Source organism: Cryptomeria japonica, chromosome 8 (assembly GCF_030272615.1).
Source record: "Cryptomeria japonica chromosome 8, Sugi_1.0, whole genome shotgun sequence".
Taxonomy (NCBI): Eukaryota; Viridiplantae; Streptophyta; class Pinopsida; order Cupressales; family Cupressaceae; genus Cryptomeria; species Cryptomeria japonica.
The window spans coordinates 404,359,995-404,386,729 of NC_081412.1; the positions used below are offsets into that span (position 1 = coordinate 404,359,995).

The 26,735-nt window shown below is 38.5% G+C and overlaps 1 protein-coding gene across 1 annotated transcript in view; it reads left to right on the forward strand.

Moving 5' to 3' along the window:
• Positions 1-3,755: 3,755 nt before the first annotated feature.
• LOC131079475 (disease resistance protein RPV1) overlaps positions 3,756-26,735 on the forward strand; it is a 77,760-nt gene continuing 54,780 nt past the window's right edge. The window contains 1 exon segment of the mRNA XM_058017439.2: positions 3,756-4,450. Coding sequence (XP_057873422.2) covers positions 4,236-4,450 — 215 coding nt within the window. The 5' untranslated portion in view covers positions 3,756-4,235.

Below are 26,735 nucleotides of genomic sequence, written 5' to 3' on the forward strand. Positions count from 1 at the left end.
ATGGCCTTTGGCCAACAACTCCTCCAACTGCAAGTGAAGCTCACTCAACTCCTAAGTGGTCATACGATAAGGTGCCCTAGAAATGGGCTTTGCTCCATGAACAAGATCAATGCGAAAGTTTATATAATGCTTAGGCAGCATGCTTGGGATCTTGATTTGGAACACATTTGCAAACTCATGAAAGATATGGCGATCATCAAGAGACATCTCCTGACTCACACCCTCATCAAGATCACTCGCTAAGACTCCAAACAATTGCAACCCTACAACACACACCACTAGAGTTGCATAACTGAGATCTTATGTAGGGAGATGGGTCTTTGGACCCCTACAAGCTCAACTCTCTCTCCTAATTTATTAAAACACTTAACCGCCTTATGCTAGCAATCAATGCAAGCCTAATGAGCATCCAACTAATCCACACCCAAAACAAATCCATAGGATCCCAAAGGGCGGACACAAAGGTCTATGGTGGTAGACAAGGTGCCCAAATTCAACACACAACCATGAACTAGGGAGTCTATGACCACCTGATAATCGATAGCTAACTCAACTTGCTAACTATCTTCCTGCCTCGCTACCACAAGCCCACATCACTCTATAAGAAAGAGGGATATAAAATAATCTAAAGCACTAAAATCAAATAAAATAAAAATGGGAATTCTACAAAACACACCTAATGTCTCAACCACTATACCCTAATGCTATGATTGATTATCAACCATCACAAATAGCCTGTAAGGTTTGCCTACATCCTCAATTGTAGCGTTGGAAGTGGCCTATCCCTCATTTGGTCCTGAAATTGATATTTGAGGACATTGAATTACTATGTGACCATGTCGGATATAAGTGTAACATCCTCTACCACCAAGGCCACATCCTACATAAAGGCGCGCTAAACTAATGGAGACTGCCTCTACTAGAACTTTGTGGTTCACTATGAGATGGCTAACTATGACGAGGCTTCAAAGTCCATCCCCTCCTATGGTGATCAAGAGGACAAAATCCCCTAAAATATTATCCACATAATGAATCTAGAAAGATCTTTGTCTCTGTTATTGTCGATGGCCTATCCTATAAGGTGCAAAATATGCCTTAGATGATCTTGTGGGCTAAGATTGAGTGCCTTAAATACTTGAACTTGATGAAGATGAACTCCCAATCTATACTAATGTCTGAACTCCATACCCCTTAGCCATATTCTCCTTAATCAATCTTTCTTTCTCTATGACGACCTCCAAAGTCTTGGGCTCAAATACCTGAACACCACCATTGATACAAGCATTAAGGCCTCGAACAAAATGTTGTACTAACATAGGCTCATCATTAGATATGCTAGTATATTTTATTGAGCTCAAAAAATTGATGCTCACACCGATCTATGATCATAGCCATCTGACGTAACTCATGGAACTCATCAACACGTCTTTGATGATAGTGCTTTGGAAGGAAACACACATGAAATCTCTCTAAGAAGATCTCCCATGATCTTGAGGCAGTGTCTAAATGGAGCTTTAATAGTGGTCTACTTATGCAACCTAATATATTGGTAAAGTCTGTCCTCACATTAAGCTTACTAGAGTCAAAGAAATATTATAATATGAATGATACTTAAAAATATTTTTAAACAACGATTGTAAGTATGGTAATACTTAAAGAACACTAGTTATTGTCAATGTCTACATAATACACAAATGACTACTTTTAAAAAGATAAAGATGTTGCTAGGAATGCATGATTGGCTAGGTAAGACATGAAATAGAGCTAAATTATATGATCATATTCATGTACTTTTTGTCGTAACATATAAAAATTAGGAAGATTATATCACAAAAAAAAGCTATTTTAAGAATTTTGTCATTTTTTCCCCTTTGAATGGTTTGCAAAATTGTGTTGATAGCATTTTGAGATGGTTTTAATAGAGCTTTGCATATTGTTTTAGTCAAGATTCATATCTTGGGTGCATGAGTGTTTTTTTTCATGTGAAAGAGTTGCTATTGTCTATAAAAATGAGTTTAGACCACTTACTCGACCTCTCTTTGTTGCCATAAAGTTATAGTGTTCTACAAAATTGAGAGCAAGACACCTCATTTGTCTCTCTCTTTGTTATCATAAATGGGACACACGATAATCACAACTAATCCTATTCATTCATGCCACTCATTGTGGCTAACAACAAAATTCCACTAAAGGTGGCTTGGGCATTGACAATTCATAAAGAAGAGGGTTGAACAATTACTAGACTAATAACTGACATTGGATTCATAGACCCTCAAGGTCTGTCTTCGCAACATTGTCACAAGTTCAAAGATTATAAAATTTATTAATATTTTTTCATTCTAATACTAAAGGTATGCACCCATGTAAAACAATATATAGGAGAAGAGCACCAAATATTGCCCATGTTCTAGTTACCAATCATTGGATTTTTCTATTTAAAACCCACTAAAATATCATCTAGGGGAAAGGACCCAGTAGTTGAGCATGTACCAATTGTTGTGAGGGTTGTTGATACCTTTTGTTCCAAAAATTGAACAAATAAAACCTATTGTTTGAAACAAAAAATATCAATTTTTGTTAGGAAATGTACCAACAGTTGCTAGGAAATGTACCAATAGTTGTTAAGAAATGTACTAATATTGTAAAAAGTAACCAATCATGTGATGCCATGTCAGCTGCACAACTATTGGGGTCTCTTTTGCACACCTATTGGTCTCACTTTTTTGGGGGGTTGTTTTGGACACCTTGGCAAAAAACATGCTGATGTGGCCCTGAAACCTTAGTTATAAGCAGGGAACTTGCCAAGTAAGCTGCTGAAAAAAAATCGAAGTGATTTGAAATTTCCAAGTAGGATATTGAGAAGCACCAAGTTAGGGTGCACAACTACTGGGTCCTTTCCCCTAGTGGGTTAATAGTTGCCTATTTTCTAGAAAAAAGGTTAGTAATTAGATGAATTGTGCAACTTTATTGGTTCCAATAGCACAAAATTATTGGGGCATTTGTGCAAAAGTATTGGATCAATTGTGCATTTTTTTTGGTTGTCAAAGCGAACATGTACTAGGACAATAAGGAATATGTTTTGAACGACACTTTGAAATGACCACTTTTTGACCCTTGCATGCATAACGAATCCCACAATGTTTGTCTTTACTGCCTAGAAGCTTGAACAATAGCTATAAGTAGTTAACTCGCATGCAAAGACAACAGAAAAAATTGTTGAAATGCGATTTACCATTTAGGAGCTTAGGATGCATGAAGCTAGCTACAACAACTATTAATGATCTTCCCCAATGCAATCTTATATAAACAAAAGAAATACTACTTGAAAAACTGTCCAAAACAAATTTATAAAAAATCAAATCAATATATTTCAATATAGTATAAAAAATATTAACATAACTTTATCTGCTATAAAAAATTTAAACAAAATAGCCTTTAATATAATAATAAGATTTCAAAAAACTATGAACATAATTAAACCTTTGAATCCACTTCCAATAAATAGAAAAGCAGAGGAAATTACTCTTAATGTTCGTATGCATAGATGATTGAAACAGATAACGACTGTCTTACTTTGCACACAATGTGGACAATAATAAGTTAATAAAAAGAAGCTAAAGCAAACATCGGAAAACAAAAAAAAGGCGGGCAGTTAAGTTGGCTTTAACTGTAGGAAAAGTGTGCAGGCTCGCTTTGACTTCTAGTCAATGTTAGATGCAATTTGCAATCTATAACTAGTTCTGGCACGACAATACGTGATCGGAGATAGATTATTAGTATCTTGGAGTTCGGTATCTGGGATTTTGGGTTGTATCTTTCCGTTTTATCTTTATTGTTAGGAAACCTTTCCCTTCAAATCTTAGTACGGTTGAGTGCAAGATCTGAGTTTTAGGGTTGAATCCTCGTTAGCAAGGTTTTCTCTTGAGACCATGGAAAGCTCTAGCATGGAACAGCAATACAAGCCTCCCACAACTAAGCTTACCCTAAAAAGCAATAAGAGGTATCATGTGTTTCTGAGTTTCAGGGGATAAGATGTCAGGAAGACCCTGGTCGACCATCTTTTTGAAGCCCTTTCCGCAGCAGGACTGAACGTCTATAAAGATGACGAAAAATTGGAAAAGGGAGAAGAGATTGGGCCGAGCTTGAAAAGAGCAATCGAGAACAGTGCCATACGCATTCCTATATTTTCCAGAGGTTATGCAGACTCAGCATGGTGTCTCAAGGAGTCCGCTGCAATGTTGAAGACCCCTGGCTTGAATATTCCCCTGTTTTATCATGTGAATCCAACTCAGGTTAGATATCCTCAAAATGACTCCAGTCCCTATAAGCAATCATTTGAAAAGCACTATGCCCATCCAGAGCGGCACTCAGTAGAAGAGGTTAATGAGTGGAAGCATGCTCTTCTACAAATCTGTGATCACTCAGGCTGGTCCATGGATATAACTCAACGGTAATTCCTGGACCTCATTTTCTGATTGCTTTTTCACATTTTTCACTGCGGCAATATGTGGCATCTGTGTTTCCACTGAAATATAAGTAATATATAAATTTTAAATTGACAAGTGGTTTGAGAGTTTTTATGTGAGTTTTATTAGGAGGACGTGTTTATTTTTTTAAAATTTTGTTAATATTTTTATAATTTTGAATCTCTTAAAAATATATTTTGTAATTTTTTATAATTTATTTCTATTTAAATGATTATCTAAAATCTTATTTTCTTAGAGCATGGACAATAAAGTTATAAACATGTTTCATTCTTATCTCATTTAATATGAAATAACTCCCTGTCTCACCAATTGCCATAGCCTCTTATGTGTGGTTGTTTCTTCGTGTGAATGTCCAATGTAAATATGAATGAATGAATGAAAGATTTTAATGACATCCACAAGACTAAACAGTCTATGGGACCGAAGATAGCATTCTTAATTTAACTTTAGGTTTTTTTCGATATTGGATCTCCTACTATAAATTTTGAGTAGGAGGCTACAATTTGGTTTATTCTATCTTCCTCAAATAACTGGTGCATGTTGTCAACCTTCAATCCATTTTCATACTGATTGCGGAAATCCTTATAAGTTGTGCACTCAATGATGAAGTGCCATTATGTTTTCACTGCCCCCTTGTTGTAGAATAAAATAAGAATATGCAAGCTCATTCTTCCAATGTTTCCTTGGGTATCTTCCACCTACTGGTCTCACACCTAAAGTGATGTGATCATGTTCTCAACTATGCAACTAGCATCCTCGCTTTCCCTTTAATAGCTCCTAAATATGTTTTTTCATCGTGGTCCTTTGCTGAGTTAAACTCTTTGATGTAGTAAGCTTTTTTATGCCCAATTTGTTTTGTCCACATGACATTTTGAAATTTTCAATAACATAACTTTTTGTTTCACCATTGGTGCTAGGACGCTCATGCAAATAGATGTACCACTTGTTCATCGAATTGTTCTTCTTCATCCAAATTTTCTTCCTCCGGTCTAGTGTCTTTTCCAAACCATTTTAGGCCAATGATGTTTATCCATGTTATCAACCTTCTTTAGATAGCATACCAATCGGATTAATGTTGATGCTTCAATGGAAAAGTACCTGCTTTAGCTAACAAAATTTCATATGCAACTTGGTTTTAATTTTGAGATTGCTTGTTATTAGATGTTTTTGGATTCTTTCTAGTTGTCTCCAACTACAATTTGACACGTTGCTTCCCCACACTTCACACCCATAAAGGACAACCGGTGTGACCAATAAATCTAAAAGGGTTTTTCTAGGTTTCCAATCCCAAAGTTTTCCTTTTCTGCATCTATTTTGAAGTAAGTATGAGGCATTCCAACCTCCTTGTATCTTCTTTGTTCTACAAGTCTCTCAACTGAGCTTACAGTGAAAGTCAATCCCAAGATATTTGTATTCTTTCACTATTTCCAACGCACTGCCTTCAAAAAGAAAGGTGATTTTCTTATCTTTTATTTTTAATGAGAAAATCATGATTTTGGTCTTGGTGATGTTCCCTTGCATCCCAACCTCCTGACAATTTTTTTTCAAGGCTTCAAGATATTCCCTTAACCCATGAGTTGATTTCGAAATTAGGATAAGATCATCAGCATGTAAAAGTAGTTTCACCACATAACCTGCCAACTGAACACCACCCCCCTTGTCTTGCTTAACCATGCTTCTAACTTATCAATGTATAAACCAAAAAGTGTGGGAGATAGAGGGCAGCCTTGCTTAAGTCCAATATCGCTGCCAAAACATTCTAACATACCTTCACTTGCTATGATTTTAGCTCTAACCTTCTCATACAGTCTATGCACAACAACTCTATACACATCTGGGATGCCTAGTTCTTCCATTCTGTGCCATAGTTTGTCTCTAGGAATCGTGTCAAAAGCCTTCTTAAAGTCCACAAAACAGCAATAAGTTTCTTCACCTTGGGTATTCCAAATTTTTTCAATCAAGTGTCTAAGAGTTATGCAGTGATCGATGGTAGAGTGTTTTGACCTAAAACCTGCTTGACCTTTTGCTCTTTTACCCTCCTTTTCTGCCCAACTGCTGATCTTTCGTTCTACCATGCTCCCAAAGAGCTTACCAAAGAGAGGATTGATCATAATCGTGCGATAGATGGTTTATTGATATCACAATTTTTAAAGAGAGGGATGACCACACTAGTTGTCCATTCCACCAAAAATCTTTTTTGATTGACGTTATTGAAAATTCTCTTTATGTGAGGGGCAAGAGTCTCGATTCCTTATTTTAAAAATTCATCTTGTAACCTATATTTGTCCTATGCTTGACCACTTGCTAAATTCTTTATTCCTTGTTTAATATCATCAGTTGTGAAGAGTTCCATTGATGTGTTAACAATAGGCGGGTAGTCCTTCTCGTGAATCTGCTCATAAAGAAGCCTAGCATATTCCAATCATTGGGCATCTCGTAATACTGTTTTCAATCTTTTTTTTATTTTGCTGCAATTCCTTCCAAAAACTTTTGGGATTATGCTTTCCAAGAGAGATTAATTCATTCCTTCTTTCAATTACATATTTTGCTTTTTTTGATTGCACCAATTTTTCATATTTTTTCTTGTATAATCTGTCTATTCCTCTCTCTTTTAGTGATCTCTTGGCTGCCTTACATTCTTTGTCATACCATGGGTTTGCCGAAAAAGTGTTTGTAGCCCCCAACTTGGGGTGAGACCTTTTGCATGCACTCAAAGCCTTGTGAATGATTGGAATCAACAAACCGCTATGATTGTGGGCACCTATCTTATTGGTTGGATTATCCTCTTTGTTATTTTTTAGAGCATGAAAGTGTTGCTTAAGATTAGCACTAAAGATTTCTTTATTCTCTTGATTTATGAGGATTTTGCCCTTGGGAAGAATTTTCTTTTGCATGTGGGGAACCTGCCCATTGTGTTGACTGCTTGGAGAAATGCTTAACTTAATGAGAAGAGGCGAGTGATCTGATTTCATCTCAATAGGATAAGTCCCCGATATCGAACTCCAACAATCTAGAAATAAAATTCTGTGTAATATCCCCAACAATTTTTTTTTGATTTTTTAACAGTTTTACAAGCACACCAACACCTGTTAGGATTAGAATAATAAAATCTAAACCAGCTGAAAGGAACCCCACACCTTTTGATCATCGAGAGCCCAAGGTGGGAGGGTGAGAGGATACGGTGGCAGGGGATCGTTAGATGCAAACTTCTGAAAATGCTTATTACAATAATGGGCAGCAAGCCAACCCCTTCCACTTTTCAGCGGGATATGGAGAATAATAAAATCTCTTGGCGGTAAAGCGGCTAGGAGTGATGCAAGAAAGTGAAGAACAATCACTCTACTGCTTATGCAATGGGAGGACTAGAAATGAAATTCACTATCAACTCCACCGCTTATGTAACGGGAGGACTAGAAATGAAATTCACTATCAACTCCACCATTTATTCAGCGGGAGGACAACAAAGAAATTACAAAATCAACTCTACCACTTATACAGCGGGAGGATATTATTACAGAGCCAAATGTAGGCGGCAAGCCAGCCTCTTCCACTTTTCAGCGGGGGTTTGCTTTACAATCTAGAAATGGCTATTAGTACTACTATCTAGCCTTACAATAAAGAGATACAATGCATAGAATAGAGAGATTATACTGTCCAATACTGATGAATTCTTCCAAACTTAACACACTTAGCAAACTCAAACATAGCCATAGAAAAATAACTCACCATTGATCACTAAACTGAAAAAGCAATTTGCTATCGCATAACACGTAGAAAACAACCACTACCAAAATTCACTGTTATGCTCATAACTCGCCTAAAACTTCACTGAATGACACAAGAACAGAAGCAAATGAAAGCTAAGACTGAGGCAATGCAACAAGAACCTCAAACCTGCACCGCGAACACCACCAACAATCAGCACGCAACCCAAGACAACTCCAAGAAAAGTACCACCAGCAAGGAAGTACGATTTGCTGCCAAAAATCAAAATGCACACCAAAAGAAACACCAAAGTAGAAGAATGATCGCCCTCCAAATACACTTCCAACGAGCCGATACCCAAAATGATGGGTTGCACAGGCAGGGAGATATGATCAAATCTTAGCTTCAGCCACACCAAACCAGTAACACTGAAAATCTGAAAATACAAACTGAAAACTTCACCAACGTTCCTCCAATCAGCTAGATACTATGTCTCAAGTACAAAACTAGCAAAACTAGGGAGCCACAACTCCGAAGCTCAAGTTCACTCACCATTCCGGCAGCATAACGATATGATTTCTTCAAGATGATCAAATGAGGCGCCCCACCTTGTATATATAGATTTTGAATCTCAAATTCATATGAAATGGTGCCCAAATTCATTTGAAATTCACTTCATTTCATCTTCATGTCCCTTTCAAACATGGCGTCCACTTTCCCAGGTAAGCCTAGTCGTACATTTCCCAAGGTCCACACTTGCAACAATAGAATATTAGATACATGAAATATATTCAAATTGGACGCCCTTTTTTTATTTGGGAAATAAAACATAACTTAGGATAAATGATATTATATTTCTTTCCTAAGTCGTTGCTCCAAAATATAATCAGTGAAATAATTAAATATTAAACTTCAGAATAAAGTGATAATATTTAATTAATCAATTATAAATCATCCACTGATTGCTGCCAAATCAACCATATGAACTGAAGTGCAGAAAATACTAATTCTAGATTGGATTGGAACTCTGCTCAAGACTGCCACAAATAGCTCTGCCTAATAATAGTAAGTCATGAAAACATCTTCGAAAGACATTCTCGTTGAACCTTGTGAGAGAGCTCGAAAAACCCATAAAAACCTCAAAATCCAGTTAGTTGCCACCAACTTACTAAAAATAGTAAGTTCAGAAATCTCCCCGGAACAGAATGCATGTTATACCACCGTGAAGCTCTCGAAAAACTTAGAAGGAAACCTCAATTCTTTCTACCAAACTCCAACCAAAACATCCCTGAAAAATGTGAGGAATCCTCCTAGAAAATAGTAAACCCTAATTTCTCATTCCAGTCAACCTACGGGTTTCTAGAATAGGCTAATGGACCACTGATTACCTCCTACTGAGAAGGGGGCATTACATTCTGTGAGCAAATCATGTAGTCCACCACACTTTGACCATTATAAGTATTGCATGTGATACCTCTCGACCTTGGCCAATCTCTCATGCCAAACAAACTACAAAGGACAAGTAATTCTGCCCCAAACTACGTCACATTGCCATTACCATCTTGAGAAGTTCTTTCCCAATATTGAGCTCCACCTTCCTCCAACCATAAAGTATTGTTTTCCCCTCTTTCTTCATTGCTTAAGTGAAGGGATTGATTATTAGCCGTGCTTGCATTGAAGTCACCCATTAGCACTATGTCTCCAAGTGTGCTGAAAATAGAGATATCCTTTTTTAGCGAGGCATAAGGGTCTTTGTTGTCTAAATTTCTCTTCTTATAAAACTCTGAATTTTTTGGTGCAAAGTAGCAAGTGGCCAATCTAAAAGTTACCCCATTCTTTGTTATTTGCAGCCATATGTATTGTTTATTACTGTTTTCTTTTTCAACTTTTACAATTCCCTGCCATTTCTCATCTATTAGCACTATAACTCTCCCATAATCTTTGCCCATTTCACTCCCTTTGTTCCAAATTGAAACTTTCTTAAATCCTTCAAAATCTGGAACTTTACAGCCATCATGTTCATGTGTTTTTGTAAGAATGATAATATCCTTTCCTTTTGCTATGGGCCCCAATCCAGGTCCTCTCCAAGGATATCCTCTGTAATTTCAACTTACAATTTGTAAGTATTCCTATGGGGCCCCTATTTACTATTTCTTGTTTGAAAAATGATCACTGATTTGGGCTTTCCCATTCTTTAACGATGCCCACTTCCTTCATTTCTTGTTGTCTTCACTTTCTCTCGTTCTTTCCTTTGTTCTTCTTGTTGATCAAAGGTCAAATCTTCATCTAAGTAAATGAGTGTGCCTCTAAGCAACCCTTTGTTTTTTAGAATCATGTTCTTATCCTCTAAGCTTCTCAAAGTGACTCTTACATGCCTCTCTCTTCCCCCATCTATCTTCTTTCTAATTTTGTTGGCTTGCTGGATATACCCTATCCACTTCAACTTGTCTTTGAGGAAGTCCCTTGTTAGGATGTCGGTTCTTGAAAAATAATTGAATGATTATATTTACAAATAAACAACGTACATATAAAGGTTTACAAGATAGTGTTCTGAAAATAATGAACCGTTAAATTGAAGCTTCAACACGAAGCTAAATAGCTAAAACGCTTAAAAAAGCTAAAAAGCTAACTACTCCTTCTAATAAAAAAGTAGTAGTTAGACTAAACGAACTAAAAAAGCCAACTAAGTCGACAACTAAGATGGCCATTATAGAATATATATAATATTATTTTAATACCCTCTCTAATGGTCATCGTACTCAATACCCTATAGAAGACACTACAAGTATTTTGATCACAAATGCAAATAATACTTTGCTGCTACGGAGACCCTCTAAGGATCTGCAGAATGTTAATGACCAAGAGTATCAAAAGCTGTTCAACCCAAAAAAACGAGACTCGGACTCGGCAAGACCGACTTGGACTCATACTCGGGACTCGAAGTCAGACTCGACTGGACTCGGGAAAATGAAAAACTCAAGAAATTTAGAGATTTTTAAAGATTTAAAACTTGTTTCATGCACCCTTTATTGAATACACCTTAAAGACACAATAACATCATCAAACTCGGCTCTTTTGATTACATACACAAGTATACTTCAATCACATAAGCATAAACGCAAATTGTAGCTGAAGGAAATAACAAATATAGATATATAAATATTGTCAAATGTATACAATATTACAAAACTCGTGGAATAAAAAATCCATGTCATCATATGATCATCATCAAATGTTCCACACAAATACCAAAGGTAAATACAACTACAAGCCTATGGCTCAGAGGAGCGTGCACCCTCTGGGCCCGGCCTCCTACGAAGGTGTCTAAGGTAGGTCCTGGATGATTCGGCAACCATAGCCGCTCCCCGTGACACCATGCCATCTCACCAACATCAGGAACATTTGTGTCACTATCAATATCTGCCTTTGAATCTCCTGTCTCTGTTCGTGCTCTCCGCTCCTCTGCCATGGCTACAGCCTCAGCGTCTATATCTACCTGGTCGATCCAATCAGTGTCATCATCACTAAAGACAACCGTAGGATCTATCTCAGTGGCCCACTCTGCATCAGGATCAACCTCATCTAGAATGATAGGAGAGATGTCAGCTAATGCATTTTTTCTCATTCTCAGGCGGAGGTTGTAGTGAACAAAGATGAGATCATTCATCTTCTCCACAAATAATCTATTGCAAAGAAGCATTGATCGTTTGGGGAATTAATCGGCAAAACAAAAGTATAAGATTTTTTGAAAAAATCGGGAATTAATTGGGAAAAAATCGGGAAAAAATCGGATATAGTATAAAAAATAAATATATTAAAAAATAAATATATTTTTAAAATTAAATATATATTAATTATATATGAAAAATGATATAATATACATTATAAATTTAAAATAAATATTATTATATTTACATTTATTAATGGTCTATAAAGATACGAATTTATAATTTATAATTTTTAAATTATTTATATTTTTAATTTACAATTTTATTAAATTATATAATTATTCTATATAGTTTAATAAATGACACTAATATAATATATAATAATTTTAATTTACAAATTATTTTATATATATTAATTATATATTAAAAATTAAATAATATACATTATAAATTAAAAATAAATATTATTATATTTACATTTATTAATGGTCTATAAAGATGCAAAGTTTTAATTTATAATTTTTAAACTATTTATATTTCTAATTTACAATTTTATTAAATTATATAGTTATTCTATATAGTTTAATAAATTACACACAAACAATGGAGCGGAGGAAGAGGAGACTAGGGCTTCGCCCGAGGGAGTTTCAAAATTTTCAGGGTTTCCGGGGGTTTCGATCTCAGGAAGATGGCTTTCAGAAGCGAAAATTTGCAGACTGGGGACCACCACAGAATTCCACACAGTCACGGCTTGGAAAGCGACCTTGGCAAAACCCAAAAAAGGTTTGGGAGGATCAGGATAGGTTTTTTCACTCTCACGTGAAATGGGGGGATGAAGTTGCAGACAGAAGTCCTAAATATTTAAGAAATGGGGGACTCAGAAACCGATGACATTGCAAAACAGAGTATGGACCGAAAACAATTTGGTAGCACTGTCAAGAGAAAGAATGGCGTCCGAAAAGGAATGCTCAGAAGCAGAGAAAGTCTCTAGATAGAAATGAAAGCAGGAAAATGGAGAAAATATCTTTGATGATAGATAACAAAAGCTGGAACGACTCGGTTTCCTTTTTCCGGGAGAGGGGTTTTTTTGTCAAATGCTTTGGGGATTGGCTGGCGGTGGGAAAGATGAAGAGTTGCTGCACTAAAACCTGGAAATGCAATATCGAGCTTAAAACCCTTCCAAATGGTTTTTTCTTGGTAATAACAGAGGATAATAAGGATAAGCATGAAATATTGAATAATGGACCTTTTTTCATGGGTGGAAGGGGTTTGTACATTAGGGATTGGGAGCCAAATTTCAACCCAGTGCTAGCCCCGATAGAAATGGTACCTGTCTGGCTCAGATTATATAATCTACCCAGAGAATACTGGAATGAGGAGTTTTTTCAAGCATTGGGTAATAAACTAGGGTTCTTCATTCGAGCGGATGAGGCCATTGAGACCAAAGACTTTAGCATGTACGCATGAATATATATTGGATGGAAACCCCACTACCCGCTTCCTGAACAAGTGGAGATCATTACAAACGTAGGACAGTGGCTTCAAAAAATAGAGATGGAGTCTAACGAAACCTGTCAGCTTTGTAAAAAAGGACATTCGGAGGAGACATGCCTTATAGGCCCAAAAGGGAAAGCGGTGGAGACAACGATAGAAGATGAGGTGAACTTTTTTGCAAGTAAGGTCAACACAAGCAAGGGAATGAGACCCTTGGAGGACGAGATCCAAGCCAATCAGAACCCTGTATTGCAGGGGGAGGTTTCGAAGGCCCCCATCATCACCGCCTTGGAAGCGGAAGAGAATGTTATCGAATATGATATACTCAACAAGCATAGGGAGGTGGCAGGATGGGTGGAAGAGGCTATTACAAGAGTTGAGAAAGCAGTGAATATTCTGGATGAGGTTAAGGCCAGGGCCGCCTCTCTTGCGGAAGCAGGTACCAATGTGGAGCTGAATCAGCCTTCGGAGAAGGAAATGGGCTCGAGGTTGGATTGTGAGGAAGTCAAAGATAACAGAGAGTTGGAGGGAGCCAAGGAGGATGATGATTGGGGCTGGATGGACGAGGAGGACATTGTGGAAATACGAACCATAGAGCAATCGAAACCGACTTGTACTAAGATACGAATAGGAGAAAAGAGATTGAGGGGCAGAAAGTCAAACCAATTCAAAATTGCAATGGCTGGTAGTGCGAAAGGCCAAAGTAAATTGACAGTAGGGAAGGGAGTCACCCTTCCTGAAGGACAATGAAAATCTTATCCTGGAATGTCAGGGGCTATAATGCCCTTGATAAACGTCGATTGATCAAGAGAGGGTTGGATTAATTAAGGCCAGATGTTGTTTTTCTTCAAGAAACAAAGATGGACAATGGGGAAGAGAAGTCTCTTTTGGGGTCTTGCAAGCAGTGGTCGGGGGTCTTTGTGGATTCGGAAGGAGCCTCGGGAGGATTGGGTATCCTCTGGAATGCAAATATTCATAAGGTGGAGGAAGGTTTGGCCTCCAATATGTGGTAGGTATGTAAGTTACACTCTTACCCTCTAAATGTTGGCTTCACAATAATCAATATCTATGGATTGTGTAAATCCGGGTTGCAGAAAGGTTTTTGGAGATCCTTGTCCTCCCTCATTCAGGATCTGGAGGGGGGTCTCTTGATCATCGAGGGGGACTTCAATGCTATTTTGGAACTAAGTGAGAAATTGGGGGGCAAGGGTGTGTAGCGTCGTAAATTTGCGACACTTGCAATTTCGACTGCATTTGGGTCTTCACGATGGCGATGCAACGTTGAACCTGAATGGAGACCCCGAAACCTGTTTACGACATCAAAAACTGCATCTTTCTGCACCTTGGCCTGATCCTCCTTGCACCCTGTTGTCCCGGGAGGTGGGACCATGGCGCCCAGCACCCTGGTCCTTGAGGACCATGGCGCCTAGCGCCCTGGTCCCTCATGACCATGGCGCCCAGCGCCCTGGTCCCTGGCCCTATTTTGGGCCCGGTCTCTTGTTGGGCATCGGGTCTTCAAGTTTGCAATTTGGAAAATAATGCTCCTAGGTCGGCCTAAGGTCGGAAAAATCAGTCTCCTAACCCTAATTGACAAGTATATAAACTACATTTCCCCTCCTAGAAAGGGGGCGAAAAAACATAGGTATGCAAGAGGCAAAAGCGATAGGCAAACATTCAAACATTCAAGCATTCAAGCATTCCTTCAAGCAATTGAGCATTCTAGGTCTCCATTCAAGGCCAGGTGTTGCATTCAAGACAAGGATTCAACCATTGAAGAGGAGATCACCTACAACATACAACATACAACATCATTACACCTTCGCATATAAGAATACAAACATTCTTACAACAAGGTATCAGTACTTGATTACATTACAAACATTTACATTTACAGCATTCTCATTTCTTGGTTAATTCCAAAATCGGGGTTTGTCCTGAAGGCAAACCCCTAATCCCTAACCCCCCAATCGTCCAATCGTCCTCTCTTTTCTGTGTGTAGGTTGCAGGTACGCGGCTGTAATTGAAGATCTGGAATCCTTGTGCAGAGACGAACAGATCCCCCTTCGTTTCGCGGATTTTTCGGAGGACCGTGTGCACTCCGGGTGCCATCGTCCCGTCAACTTTCGCTCAAACTTGCAGGACAGCATCGTCTCGACATTTTATTGCTAATTTCAGGTCCGTAGCTTCATCCCGTGTCCCTATCTCCGTCTACAAGTGAATCTTTCTTACTTTTACATACACTCCTAGTTCAATCCTTCTATCTACATTCTTTACAAAAGAGGGTATCCTTGCTATCTCAACCCTTGAAACTCATTTAGAATTCAATCTTGCATTGTGTGGGATTGGATCTTGTGAGTTTCAACCCCTCTTTTGAATGTAAAGTCTCTCCTAAGTGAAAACCGTCAATCCTAGTGACCTCCTTTCTCTCTCCATGGAGTGGGGGAACACCTAGGGTTCGATTTTCCGCTTTACATTTTGGTGAACCCGGCGTGAACATCCTAATTCTGATTATTCATGGTTAGATCTGAATTTTTTTTTGCTTCCTTAATTACATTTCCATGTTTGATCTTTTGCAAATTTTAGAGGTTAATTGCTTAAAAACCCTAAATTTTCTTTTTAGTAATTGAGCTTGTGAAATGTTTAATTGTTAATGCTTGTTTCAGATCTACCCTTCTATTGCAAATTGTCAAATCATATTTGTGCTTTAATTTTGAAAATTAAATGGTTAAGTGTCAAAACCCTAATTTTTAAAGCCCTCTTGATTCAACCTTTGACTGATGATTTCACTGATCAAAACACCTCTAATTCGGCTGTAACTTTGGATTCTGCAACAAAATCATAATATCTCTCATCCCTGAAAATTTTGAAAAAAGTTGCGAGGACCGTGTGCACTCCGAGCGCCATCGTCCCTGACATTTTTTCTGAAATTTCGAGAGCTAGATCTTACTGTATTTTTCTGCTAGAATCCAGAATCTTGGCTGATTTCATCAATTCTAACACTTTCAAAATTAAAGTCAAAGTTGGTCTAGTAGTTGCTTGGATTAAGGCTTATAATCATTCAAAAATTGTTGAAATTGAAATTTTGTGTTATAATTGTGTTTCTTACAGTCCTAAATCTGAAAAGTGTGTTGGCATTCATTCAAAGTTTCAGTGCTTTATTCAAATTTTTTGCAATTTGTGACTTTTGAAATTAAGTGTTTAATTGCAACAACTTTGATTTCCGCCTTCAAAATTGAATTTTGCATGAAACTGAGTCAACTTTTAAATTTCAAAGCTTGCATTACTTTTAGTATTGCCTCTAAAAAATATAAAATTCAAAATTTCAGTTTCCCTCTTTTTTTCAAAATTCAAATTTTGCATTTTTCAACAATCTTGGTAGGATTCAATTTTGAGATTGTAACTTTAATTTGGCCTATCTACAGATCGTAAAATCACTCAATTTTTTCAGATTAGCTTTAAAATCATCATAACTTGCTTCCCTGAAAATTTCGAAAAAAGTTGCGAGGACCGTGTGCACTCCATTCGCCACGGTCCCCGACATTTTTTCTGAAACTTCGAGAGATTGTCATGATTGCATTTAACAACTTAAATCTAGGAGATTGGCTGATTTTATTGAAATTTGCTACCTCTAAATTCGAAAATAAATTCAAAATTCAAGATTTCAATTTTCTAGATAACAATTAAAATTAAGTGCTACCCCCTTGGCCCTAATTTTCAATTGTGCCTACCTTTCTTGGAAGTTGTGTTTCCCTCTTCTTTCACAAAGTTCAAATTGGATAATCATTATCTCATTGTTCAATTTCGCCAACTTTATTTTCAAAATTCAAAATCTTCTCTCTCTCTCTAGTGCATGAGTTTTACAACAATAAGCCCTACTTACACTATTCCCGTTAGACAAAGCCTTAGAATTAAGTCTTTCCAAGGTTTAATTACCGAGGAGATGGAACCTAATTTGAATGGCCTTTTTAACGAGGACATGGGTAATTCCTCTAATCCTCTTAATGATGAAGAAGCTCTCCATGAGGTTTCTGTAGAACAACTTTCGAAATTGGATAACCAATTTGATGATTTTCAGCAATGGATGTCTCAGGAATACCCGACAGTCAAGCTCTTTCATTAATTAAGGGTCTAAAACGTATGGTTCAAAGTGATAAGAATGGAATTGATATTTTGCGTAGTATTGCACACATCGTGGATTCGAATGTGATGCCTATGAAGAGTTGTGCCGAAACTTTAGGTTATACACAACCTCCTACTCAAGTCAATCATTCTACCCCTTTGACAACTTCTATTGCTAGTATACCCACTTTTACATCAAACATAATGACTACTTCAATACAAAACATTCCACCTATGATCACCAGTCATGGGGGCAATCCTTCTTCTTCAATCAACCCTCTTCCTTAATTCAATCCGACTTCCTCATTCATTCCTTCAATGAGTGTCCCTATTACATCTCCACAAATGAACATGACACAAGGGGGCAATTCATTTAACCATTCCATTCCTCCTTGTAGTGTTCTTTCTTTCCAATCATCTCCTATGACTAACCATCATAGTGTCCCGCCACCTTACTCTCAATCAATACCTTCTTTCAATAACATAATACCTCCATCACAATCTAACATGTCTAATATGAACTTTTCGACTGAAGCGACCATTAACAATCTTGCACAAACTGTCTCTTCTTTACAGCAACAAATTGCTTGTATGAATCAATCTAAGTTTAGTGTGCCCACATTTGATGTTGCGAGCCCACTTTCTCTTGACATTGTTTGAGCTATCCCCACTAAGCATGTTGAAATCCCGCAGTTGGAACTTTATAATGGTAAAGGTGATCCTCTAACACATGTTAAGACCTTTCAAACAATATGTAGCGATTTTGCTCATGACCAAAGGTTGCTTGCAAAACTGTTTACTAGAACATTAAGAGATAAGGCTCTACAATGGTATTGCTCGTTGCCTTCCTATTCTATTACTTCTTTCCAACAACTTGCAAATGCTTTTATTCAACAATTTCAAAACAATATAAGTCCTAAAGTTACTTTGATTGATTTAATGCATTGTAAACAAGGTGTTAAAGAAAAAGTGACTGATTTCATTGGTAGATATAAGCATTTATGTGCTCAAATTTCTTTTCCAGTACCTGACAATGATATTCAAAGAATCTTTATTTCTAATTTACAAAAAGATATTAGAGAAAAACTTCTGTTTTCTGAGTTTACTTTTTTCCAACAGTTGTGTGCAACTCTTCACAATTATCAACTGACTGTGAGTCAAATGGAACAAGCAAATCCTATGGCTCCGAGTGATCAGGGTGATAGTAGTCAACAACCATTTGGGAAGTTTAAACCGAACAGAGAGTTCATTAAGTTCAATGAAAACATCACCAACAACAATGTGAATGCTACTCCTTTGAATGAATCATTGCATAGTATTATGAATAAGTTATTGGAACAAAATGTGCTTACCCTCCCTCCTATAAAGCAAATAGATCCTGCAAAGATTAATTCACCCTATTTTGATAACAAATCTTTTTGTCAATTTCATCGTCAACCTGGGCATGATACTGAAAAATGTTTTGCTTTAAAGGGTAAAATTCAAGATTTGATTGATAATAATACTATCTTTGTTTCAGGTGTGAATGATAAAGGCAACACATCTGTAGCTCCTCCTAACCAAAATCTTAAGATTTTTACTGATCCATTACCTTCTCATACCTCTAATGTGATTGAGACTAATGATTCCTCTTTCTCACCTGATGGTCTTGTGTCTATGACTCCGAATGTGATTAACTTTGTGGAGCAGCAGAAAATCCCTAAAGAACCTTCCATCACATTTGATTCCAGTGAAACTATCAAGGCACCTGATGGTCCTTTATATATAGTTGCAAAAGTCAAGAATACACCTTGCCGTGGAGTGCTTATTGATCCTTCTTGTATGGTTAATGTCATTACTGAAGAATCTCTTTTTACTTTGCAATTGAATCAAGTGATCTATGACAAAACAAATGTGGTTGTGAAACTATTTGATGCATTTTCTTCTCTTGCAATTGGTTCTATTACATTACCTATTGAGGTCCATAACAAATTCCTTGATGTGAGATTTGCTATTATTCCATCATCCGAACAATTTCGTGTGAAGCTAGGCTATCCTTGGCTATCTTCCATGAAAGCTATTGCTTCTCCTATTCACAAGTGTTTGAAATTTCCCCATAATGGTGAAGTTGTTACTGTCAATCATAGTCTCTTTAAACCAGCTGAAAGAACTTCTAGCGTTCCTATTGATTTTTTTGGCCTAAACAATTTCAATCTCTTCCACCGCGAAATGATCATCTTTTCAAATCTTATCAAAAGTGGAAAAAAGATATGATCCTATCTCTAAGTGAACCTAGAACACCCAAACTTGATATTCCTATCATTCTTGAGAAGGAAGTTCTTCCTTTGAAAGATAAAACTAATGTCTTTCCTCAAGAAGATTCCCAACCCATCCCTATGGATGTGACTATGTCTCTGTCTAATAAACTTTCTAAAGGTAGACCTATACCTCCTCATCATGATGGACTTGGTCTCCTTCCTAAACCAGATATTCCTCCTTTATATGGAGCAGTTCCTCCTCCTTCCTCTTACAGAGAGAAGAGACCTTCCTCTTCTCCTATTGTCCAACCTAAGAGACCACAACCTAAACACCCAAGTGATAAGGATGAGAACATTCCTCCTCCTCAATCTTCTCAACTTCCTACTAAGACTAGACGAAATCGTTCTGCGCGTGAACGCCGACGAAAGCGTCGTCTTAGAGCTCATGCAGCCGTTTCCCAAACTTTGCAATCCCCAAAAACACCTTCAGCTAGTATTATTCCATTTTCTCCTCAGCCGAAAATTGAGCCAAAATCTCCTAAACATAAGATGCATGATGGTTTTGATCCTGTGCGAGTTAAAGATCCTATTTTTATAAATCTTGATGATGATATAGATGAAAATGTTATTCATGATGAAAATGTTACTCCTCTTTCTTTTGATAGTGAATATGAATATGTTGATATTGATAACCATTTATCTAACGAATTTTCTAAAGCACTTATCCTAGCTCCTAGGCAAGAACAATGTGGCTTGGAACATGAACATAGCCCTTGTTTGGATCTTGTGATAGCTCCATCTGCTGTGTTGGATGTTCCTCCTCTAGCGTGTTTCCTGCCTTCCCGAAATATTGATCAGCAAGATCGGGGGGTGGATGACGTGCTAGACTAGTTCATTAGCATAGTAGACTCTCTCCTCTTCTCTTGATCTCTTTTGTTACTTCTTCTATGTGTTATTCTCATTCTTCTATTTGTTGTCCTTAGTGTTGTCTACTTGAGGACGATGCAAAGCATTGAGATCTCTTTTGGTCTCTCTCATGTTGACTCAAAAGACACGTGTTCCCTCCTTCTAGGTGACCTTCCTTGATTGGGGAATGAAGAACAATTATGCATACATACATATGATATACATGAATTATCATACAGCATACTGACCCCAAGGAAAGCGAAGTCACCTCGTGCTTTGTATTTTGTGTCTATTATCCTTGGGTTTATCTCACACTTGGGGGCTAAATCTTTGTGATAACATGCTCCTTTCCCTTCTCATTTCTTATGTGTATCACTACCTTAAAGCAATCACCCCCGATGAGGCATGTGCGATTGCTTTAACGTAGGGGGCATACACTCCGTTCATATCTCTTCAAGATACTTGAAAATTTCTTGGCGAACTTAGCTTTGCCTTGAAAATTTTTGGTATTTTTTTTGCATGACTCATAGTGAGGGAACCTTACTACTGACAGTCATGGTTCTCCCTCGTGATCTTCCCTTTTACTTTGTCAATCGAAGTCGTAAGATCCTTAGTCCACTGGGGGCTTGGTGTATCTTGCCTCCTTGACGTGGTGAAAGTCTTTCAATGTTGTTTCCTTGTACTTTATCAGAAGTATGGGCGTACGCTTATACTCCCGCTAAAGTGGGGGCTAAATGTAGCGTCGTAAATTTGCGACACTTGCAATTTCAACTGCATTTGGGTCTTCACGATGGCAGCGCAACGTTGAACCTGAATGGAGACCCCAAAACCTGTTTACGACATCAAAAACTGCATCTTTCTGCACCTTGGCCTAATCCTCCTTGCACCCTGCTGTCTCGGGAGGTGGGACTATGGCGCCCAGCACCCTGGTCCTTCAGGACCATGGCGCGTCCCTCAGGACCATGGCGCCCAGCGCCCTGGTCCCTGGCCCTATTTTGGGCCCGGTCTCTTGTTGGGCATCGGGTCTTCAAGTTTGCAATTTGGAAAATAATGCTCCTAGGTCGGCCTAAGGTCGGAAAAATCAGTCTCCTAACCCTAATTGACAGGTATATAAACTACATTTCCCCTCCAGAAAGGGGGCGAAAAAACATAGGTATGCAAGAGGCGGAAGCGATAGGCAAACATTCAAACATTCAAGCATTCAAGCATTCCTTCAAGCAATTGAGCATTCTAGGTCTCCATTCAAGGCCAGGTGTTGCATTCAAGACAAGGATTCAACCATTGAAGAGGAGATCACCTACAACATACAACATCATTACACCTTCGCATATAAGAATACAAACATTCTTACAACAAGGCATCAATACTTGATTACATTACAAACATTTACATTTACAACATTCTCATTTCTTGGTTAATTCCAAAATCGGGGTTTGACCTGAAGGCAAACCCCTAATCCCTAACCCCCCAATCGTCCAATCGTCCTCTCTTTTCTGTGTGTAGGTTGTAGGTACGCGGCTGTAATTGAAGATCTGGAATCCTTGTGCAGAGACGATCAGATCCCCCTTCGTTTCGCGGATTTTTCGGAGGACCGTGTGCACTCCGGGTGCCATCGTCTCGTCAACTTTCGCTCAAAATTGCAGGACAACATTGTTTCGACATTTTACTGCTAATTTCAGGTCCGTAGCTTCATCCCGTGTCCCTATCTCCGGCTACAAGCGAATCTTTCTTACTTTTACATACACTCCTAGTTCAATTCTTCTATCTACATTCTTTACAAAAGAGGGTATCCTTGCTATCTCAACCCTTGAAATTCATTTAGAATTCAATCTTGCATTGTGTGGGATTGGATCTTGTGAGTTTCAACCCCTCTTTTGAATGTAAAGTCTCTCCTAAGTGAAAACCGTCAATCCTAGTGACCTCCTTTCTCTCTCCATGGAGTGGGGGAACACCTAGGGTTCGATTTTCCGCTTTACAGGGTGAAATTCCCGCGAACCTTGCACACTTTCAAAATTTTGTGACAAAAAATGGCCTCAGGGAAATCAAGTCCAAGGAAGGCCAGTTTACATGGTCAAATCGAAGGATCTCTGGACATAATGTTGCAGAGAAGCTGGACAGGTTCTTCTTAGGTGGGCCCTGGGCAGAAACTAATCTTCTTTTCTCTTCAAATATCCATCCAACGGCTGCTTCTGACCACTTACTCGTTGAGCTATCTATGACCTTCGATGGTTCCCCCATCAGATGCCCCTTTAAATTTGAAAAAATGTGGTTGAGGGATCAAAGTTTGAGGGATTTAATCAATGATTGGTGGTCAGGGGGTCCGGAGGTGAGTGGAACTAAGGCCTTTGTTTTTGTTAAGAAGCTGCAGTTCATCAAGTCTAAAATTAAAGAGTGGAACCGAGTGAAGTTTGACAATATTTTTGCTAACAAAAGGGATCTGGAGGACAGATTAGCAAGCTTGCAAGAAGACATCATTCAAATGGGGATGACATCAGAGAAATTTTTGCAGGAACGAGAACTCAAAGGACAATATAGTGAGGTGCTAGCTCGAGAGGAGGTTTTTTGGAGGCAAAAATCGAGAGAGTGTTGGCTTAAGGAAGGGGATAGAAATACAAAATTCTTTCACAATTCGGTTAAGGCGAAAAGATCTAGGAACAAAATCACGACCATCCTCAATAGAGAGAATGTAGTATTAGACAAAGTGGATGATATCAATAAAGAGGTGGTGGAGTTCTTTCTAACTTTATTATCTAAGGGTAATGATCCCGAGTTGGAGCAGCAGCAAGAAGGGCTGAATGTTATCTCGGAGTTGATAACAGATGCACAAAATCAGACACTAATGAAACCAATTCAATTTGAGGAGGTGAGAAAGGCGGTTTTTAGTATGGAAGGGGATAAAGCGCTAGGGCCAGACGGTTTCCCGACCTTTTTCTTTCAAACTTTTTGGGAGGTTGTGGGTTTTGAGGTTTGGGAAGTAGTGGAGGAATCTCGGAATAGGGCGAGTGTGGCAAAGGAGTTTAACTGCACGCTCATTGCCCTTATTCCTAAGGTGGAGCACCTTGCCAGTTTCAGTGAATTTCGACCAATCTCTTTATGCAACACCATCTACAAAATCATTTCTAAAGTGATGGCAAATAGATTGAAACCTTTATTAAGCCTGATTATCTCAGAAGAATAGAGTGGCTTTGTTCCGGGCAGTTCGATTATGGAAGGGATAATCATCGTGCATGAGGCAATTCACACAGTCCGCCAAGCGAAGGTGGATCGAATGATGATTAAATTAGATATTAGAAAAGCTTACGACATGGTGGATAGGGAATTTCTTATCCAGGTATTGCAGAGGTTTGGCTTCTCTAAAGAATGGATTAGTTGGATAAGGGCTTGCATAGGGGGGGTGTGGACTTCTATTTTGGTCAATGGTAGCCCCCAAGGCTTCTTTCAAACCTCATGGGGACTTAGGCAAGGGGATCCATTATCGCCCTTCCTATTCATTATTCTAGCAGAAGTACTGGGAAGATTAATTCGATCACAGCAACGGCGAGGGAGATGGAAAGGCATCAAAATTGCGGAAGGGATGGACCCAGTGACTCATCAGCAATTTGTGGATGATACTCTACTCTGTGGACAATCCTCACTTCAAGAGGCCCGAGTGATGAGAAAGACACTAGATATTTTCTGCAAAGCAAGTGCACAGCAAGTTAATTGGTCCAAATCGGAAGCTATATTCTTTAATATAGAAATAGGCAGACAACAAGCAATCTCAAACATCTTAGGGGTTAGAATGGGGACCCTTCTGGGAAAATTTTTGGGTACCCCCCTGTTTGGTGGTAGAAACAATCTGAGCTGTGGAACAATCTCATTGACGCTTGTGCAAACCGATTAGAAGGTTGGAAGAGCAAATGGCTTTCGCTATCTGGGCGGATCTTGCTGTTGAAAGCGGTTCTTTCTGCTCTTCCCATTTTCTCCATGACAGCCCTCAAGATTCCGAAGAAAGTGATTAATTTTATTAACAGGGGAATGAGAAAATTTCTGTGGAATGGCAAAGAGGCAAATGACAAAATTCCTTTGGTAGCTTGGGACAAAGTCTATCAAGACAAACAGGCAGGGCGAGCAGGACTGAGAAACTGGAAACTGTTAAATGAAGCTATGGGGGCAAAAGTGCTTTGGCAGATCTATGCTAAGCCAAACCAGAAATGGGTTCAAATACTAAAGCATAAATATCTAGACTAGATGAGCAGGGAACGAATTTTCACAAGTGCAGTTTTACCAAAAGGCTCAGCCATATGGAATTTTATTTCCTCATGCAGACATGTTATCACTGAACATCTCACATGGGAAATAGGTAATGGGTCAAAGGCCAATTTCTGGACAGATTCATGGGAAGGGAGACCAACTCTTTCAGATAGGCAAGATATTGAGAACATTAGACAGGTGACCAACTATCAATGGGGAGAGAAGGTAGGAGATTTTCTCTTGAAGAAGAGAGTGCAAGGGGTGGATGTGTGTGAATGGAAAGAGGTAGAAAATCTCCCTTTACCAGCAAATCAGAAGGAGATTCTAAAGAGAATCTTGCAGGAGTACACCCCCATGCTATCCACAAAGGAGGACACTATGAGATGGTGTGGCTCAAAATCAGGACAGTACTCGATAAAGATTGGATACAATATCCTCGTCAAAATGGAGGAAAAAAAGGAGTGGCCTCTAAAGCTGATGTGGAGTTCCCCAGTTCTTCCAAAAGCAGGAGTCTTTACTTGGCTTGCTCTGAAAAAGCGCATCCTAACAGGCGAAAGATTGTGCAGATTAGGGTTCTTGGGCCCTTTTAGATATGTAATGTGTAAGAAGGCAGAGGAATCCCTGGACCACTTGCTCTTACAATGTGAGGAAGCACAAATGGTATGGAATTTCTTGTTAGGGAAGTTAGGCTGGCAAACTCCCCTTCCTAATTTAGTCTTTGAATTTCTCTCTAGCTGGAATATACCGAGTTGCAGATTAGTCTTCTCCAGTGTCTAGTTAGTGGCGTCGTCCCTTGTAGTATGGGAGATTTGGAAGGAAAGGAACACAAGGATATTCCAAGAAAAAGAGGAATCGTCGGCGAGCTTGTTATCAAGGGTTGAAAGAGCAATATCAGAATCAATGTCAACAGTAGCTAGAAATCATAACTTAACAAAATATCCTTATTCCAGTGAAGACAATTTTATCCAAGCAAACTGGCCACTTGTGAACTGCCAACCCGTTAATGGGTCCTGGAGGGTTAGTCCCCTTTCAGAACCAACAAAAAACAAGGTTAAATGGGAACCGCCAACAAAGGAGTGGATTAAAATTAATTTTGATGGGGCTTTGTTGTGACCTTTTCACACATCGCCCCATTGCTAACGGGGACCCCTCTTTGCCAGCTTTCTGTGTTGTTAGGTTAGGGTTCTGGCTGCTTAGTGAGCAATTTTGCGTTTCCCATGCTCGAGTCTCGGAGTTTTGATCATGCTTAGTGCTGTCTAGAGTTTTTGAAGTGTTAGGATCAAGTTGCAAAAGATGATATTTTAATGATCATAAGTTTTGTCTAAGTGTTAGACCTATTGAACGTTAACGTGTTTTTAAACACGCGCATCAAATGATTTTAAAGTGCCAAGGTATTCACAGACCTTTTGGAGTTGTTTTCTCTCTCCTAAGGTATTATTTAAGTTGGTTTCACACTTTATTCCAATATTTTCCTAGTGTTTCGCTCATATTTTTGGAAAATTAGTATAAGTCCAATCAAATTTAAAGTCACTGAGTGATTTTGAGTGGTTAAAATGATAAAATCCTAAGGGAAATCCTTATTCCAAGGGTTAAAGGGTCAAAATCCATGCTAGAGGTGATTTTCCCCTCACATTCCAGACTACCCAACCCATTCCCCCACTCAAAATCCATACTACACATGGGTTTCCCTTGAAATCCATACTGGCCACTAATTTCCCCCACTATTTATCCACACCTAAGTCGAATTTCCCCTGGAAGTGTTAAAATTTGGCTAAGTGTCAGGATTTATCCAAACTGCCATCGAATTTCCCCTAGGAGTGCGGACTGGAGTGCAAGGATAATTCCATGCCTGGGTCGATTTTCCACCAGGATTTTTGTGACAACTA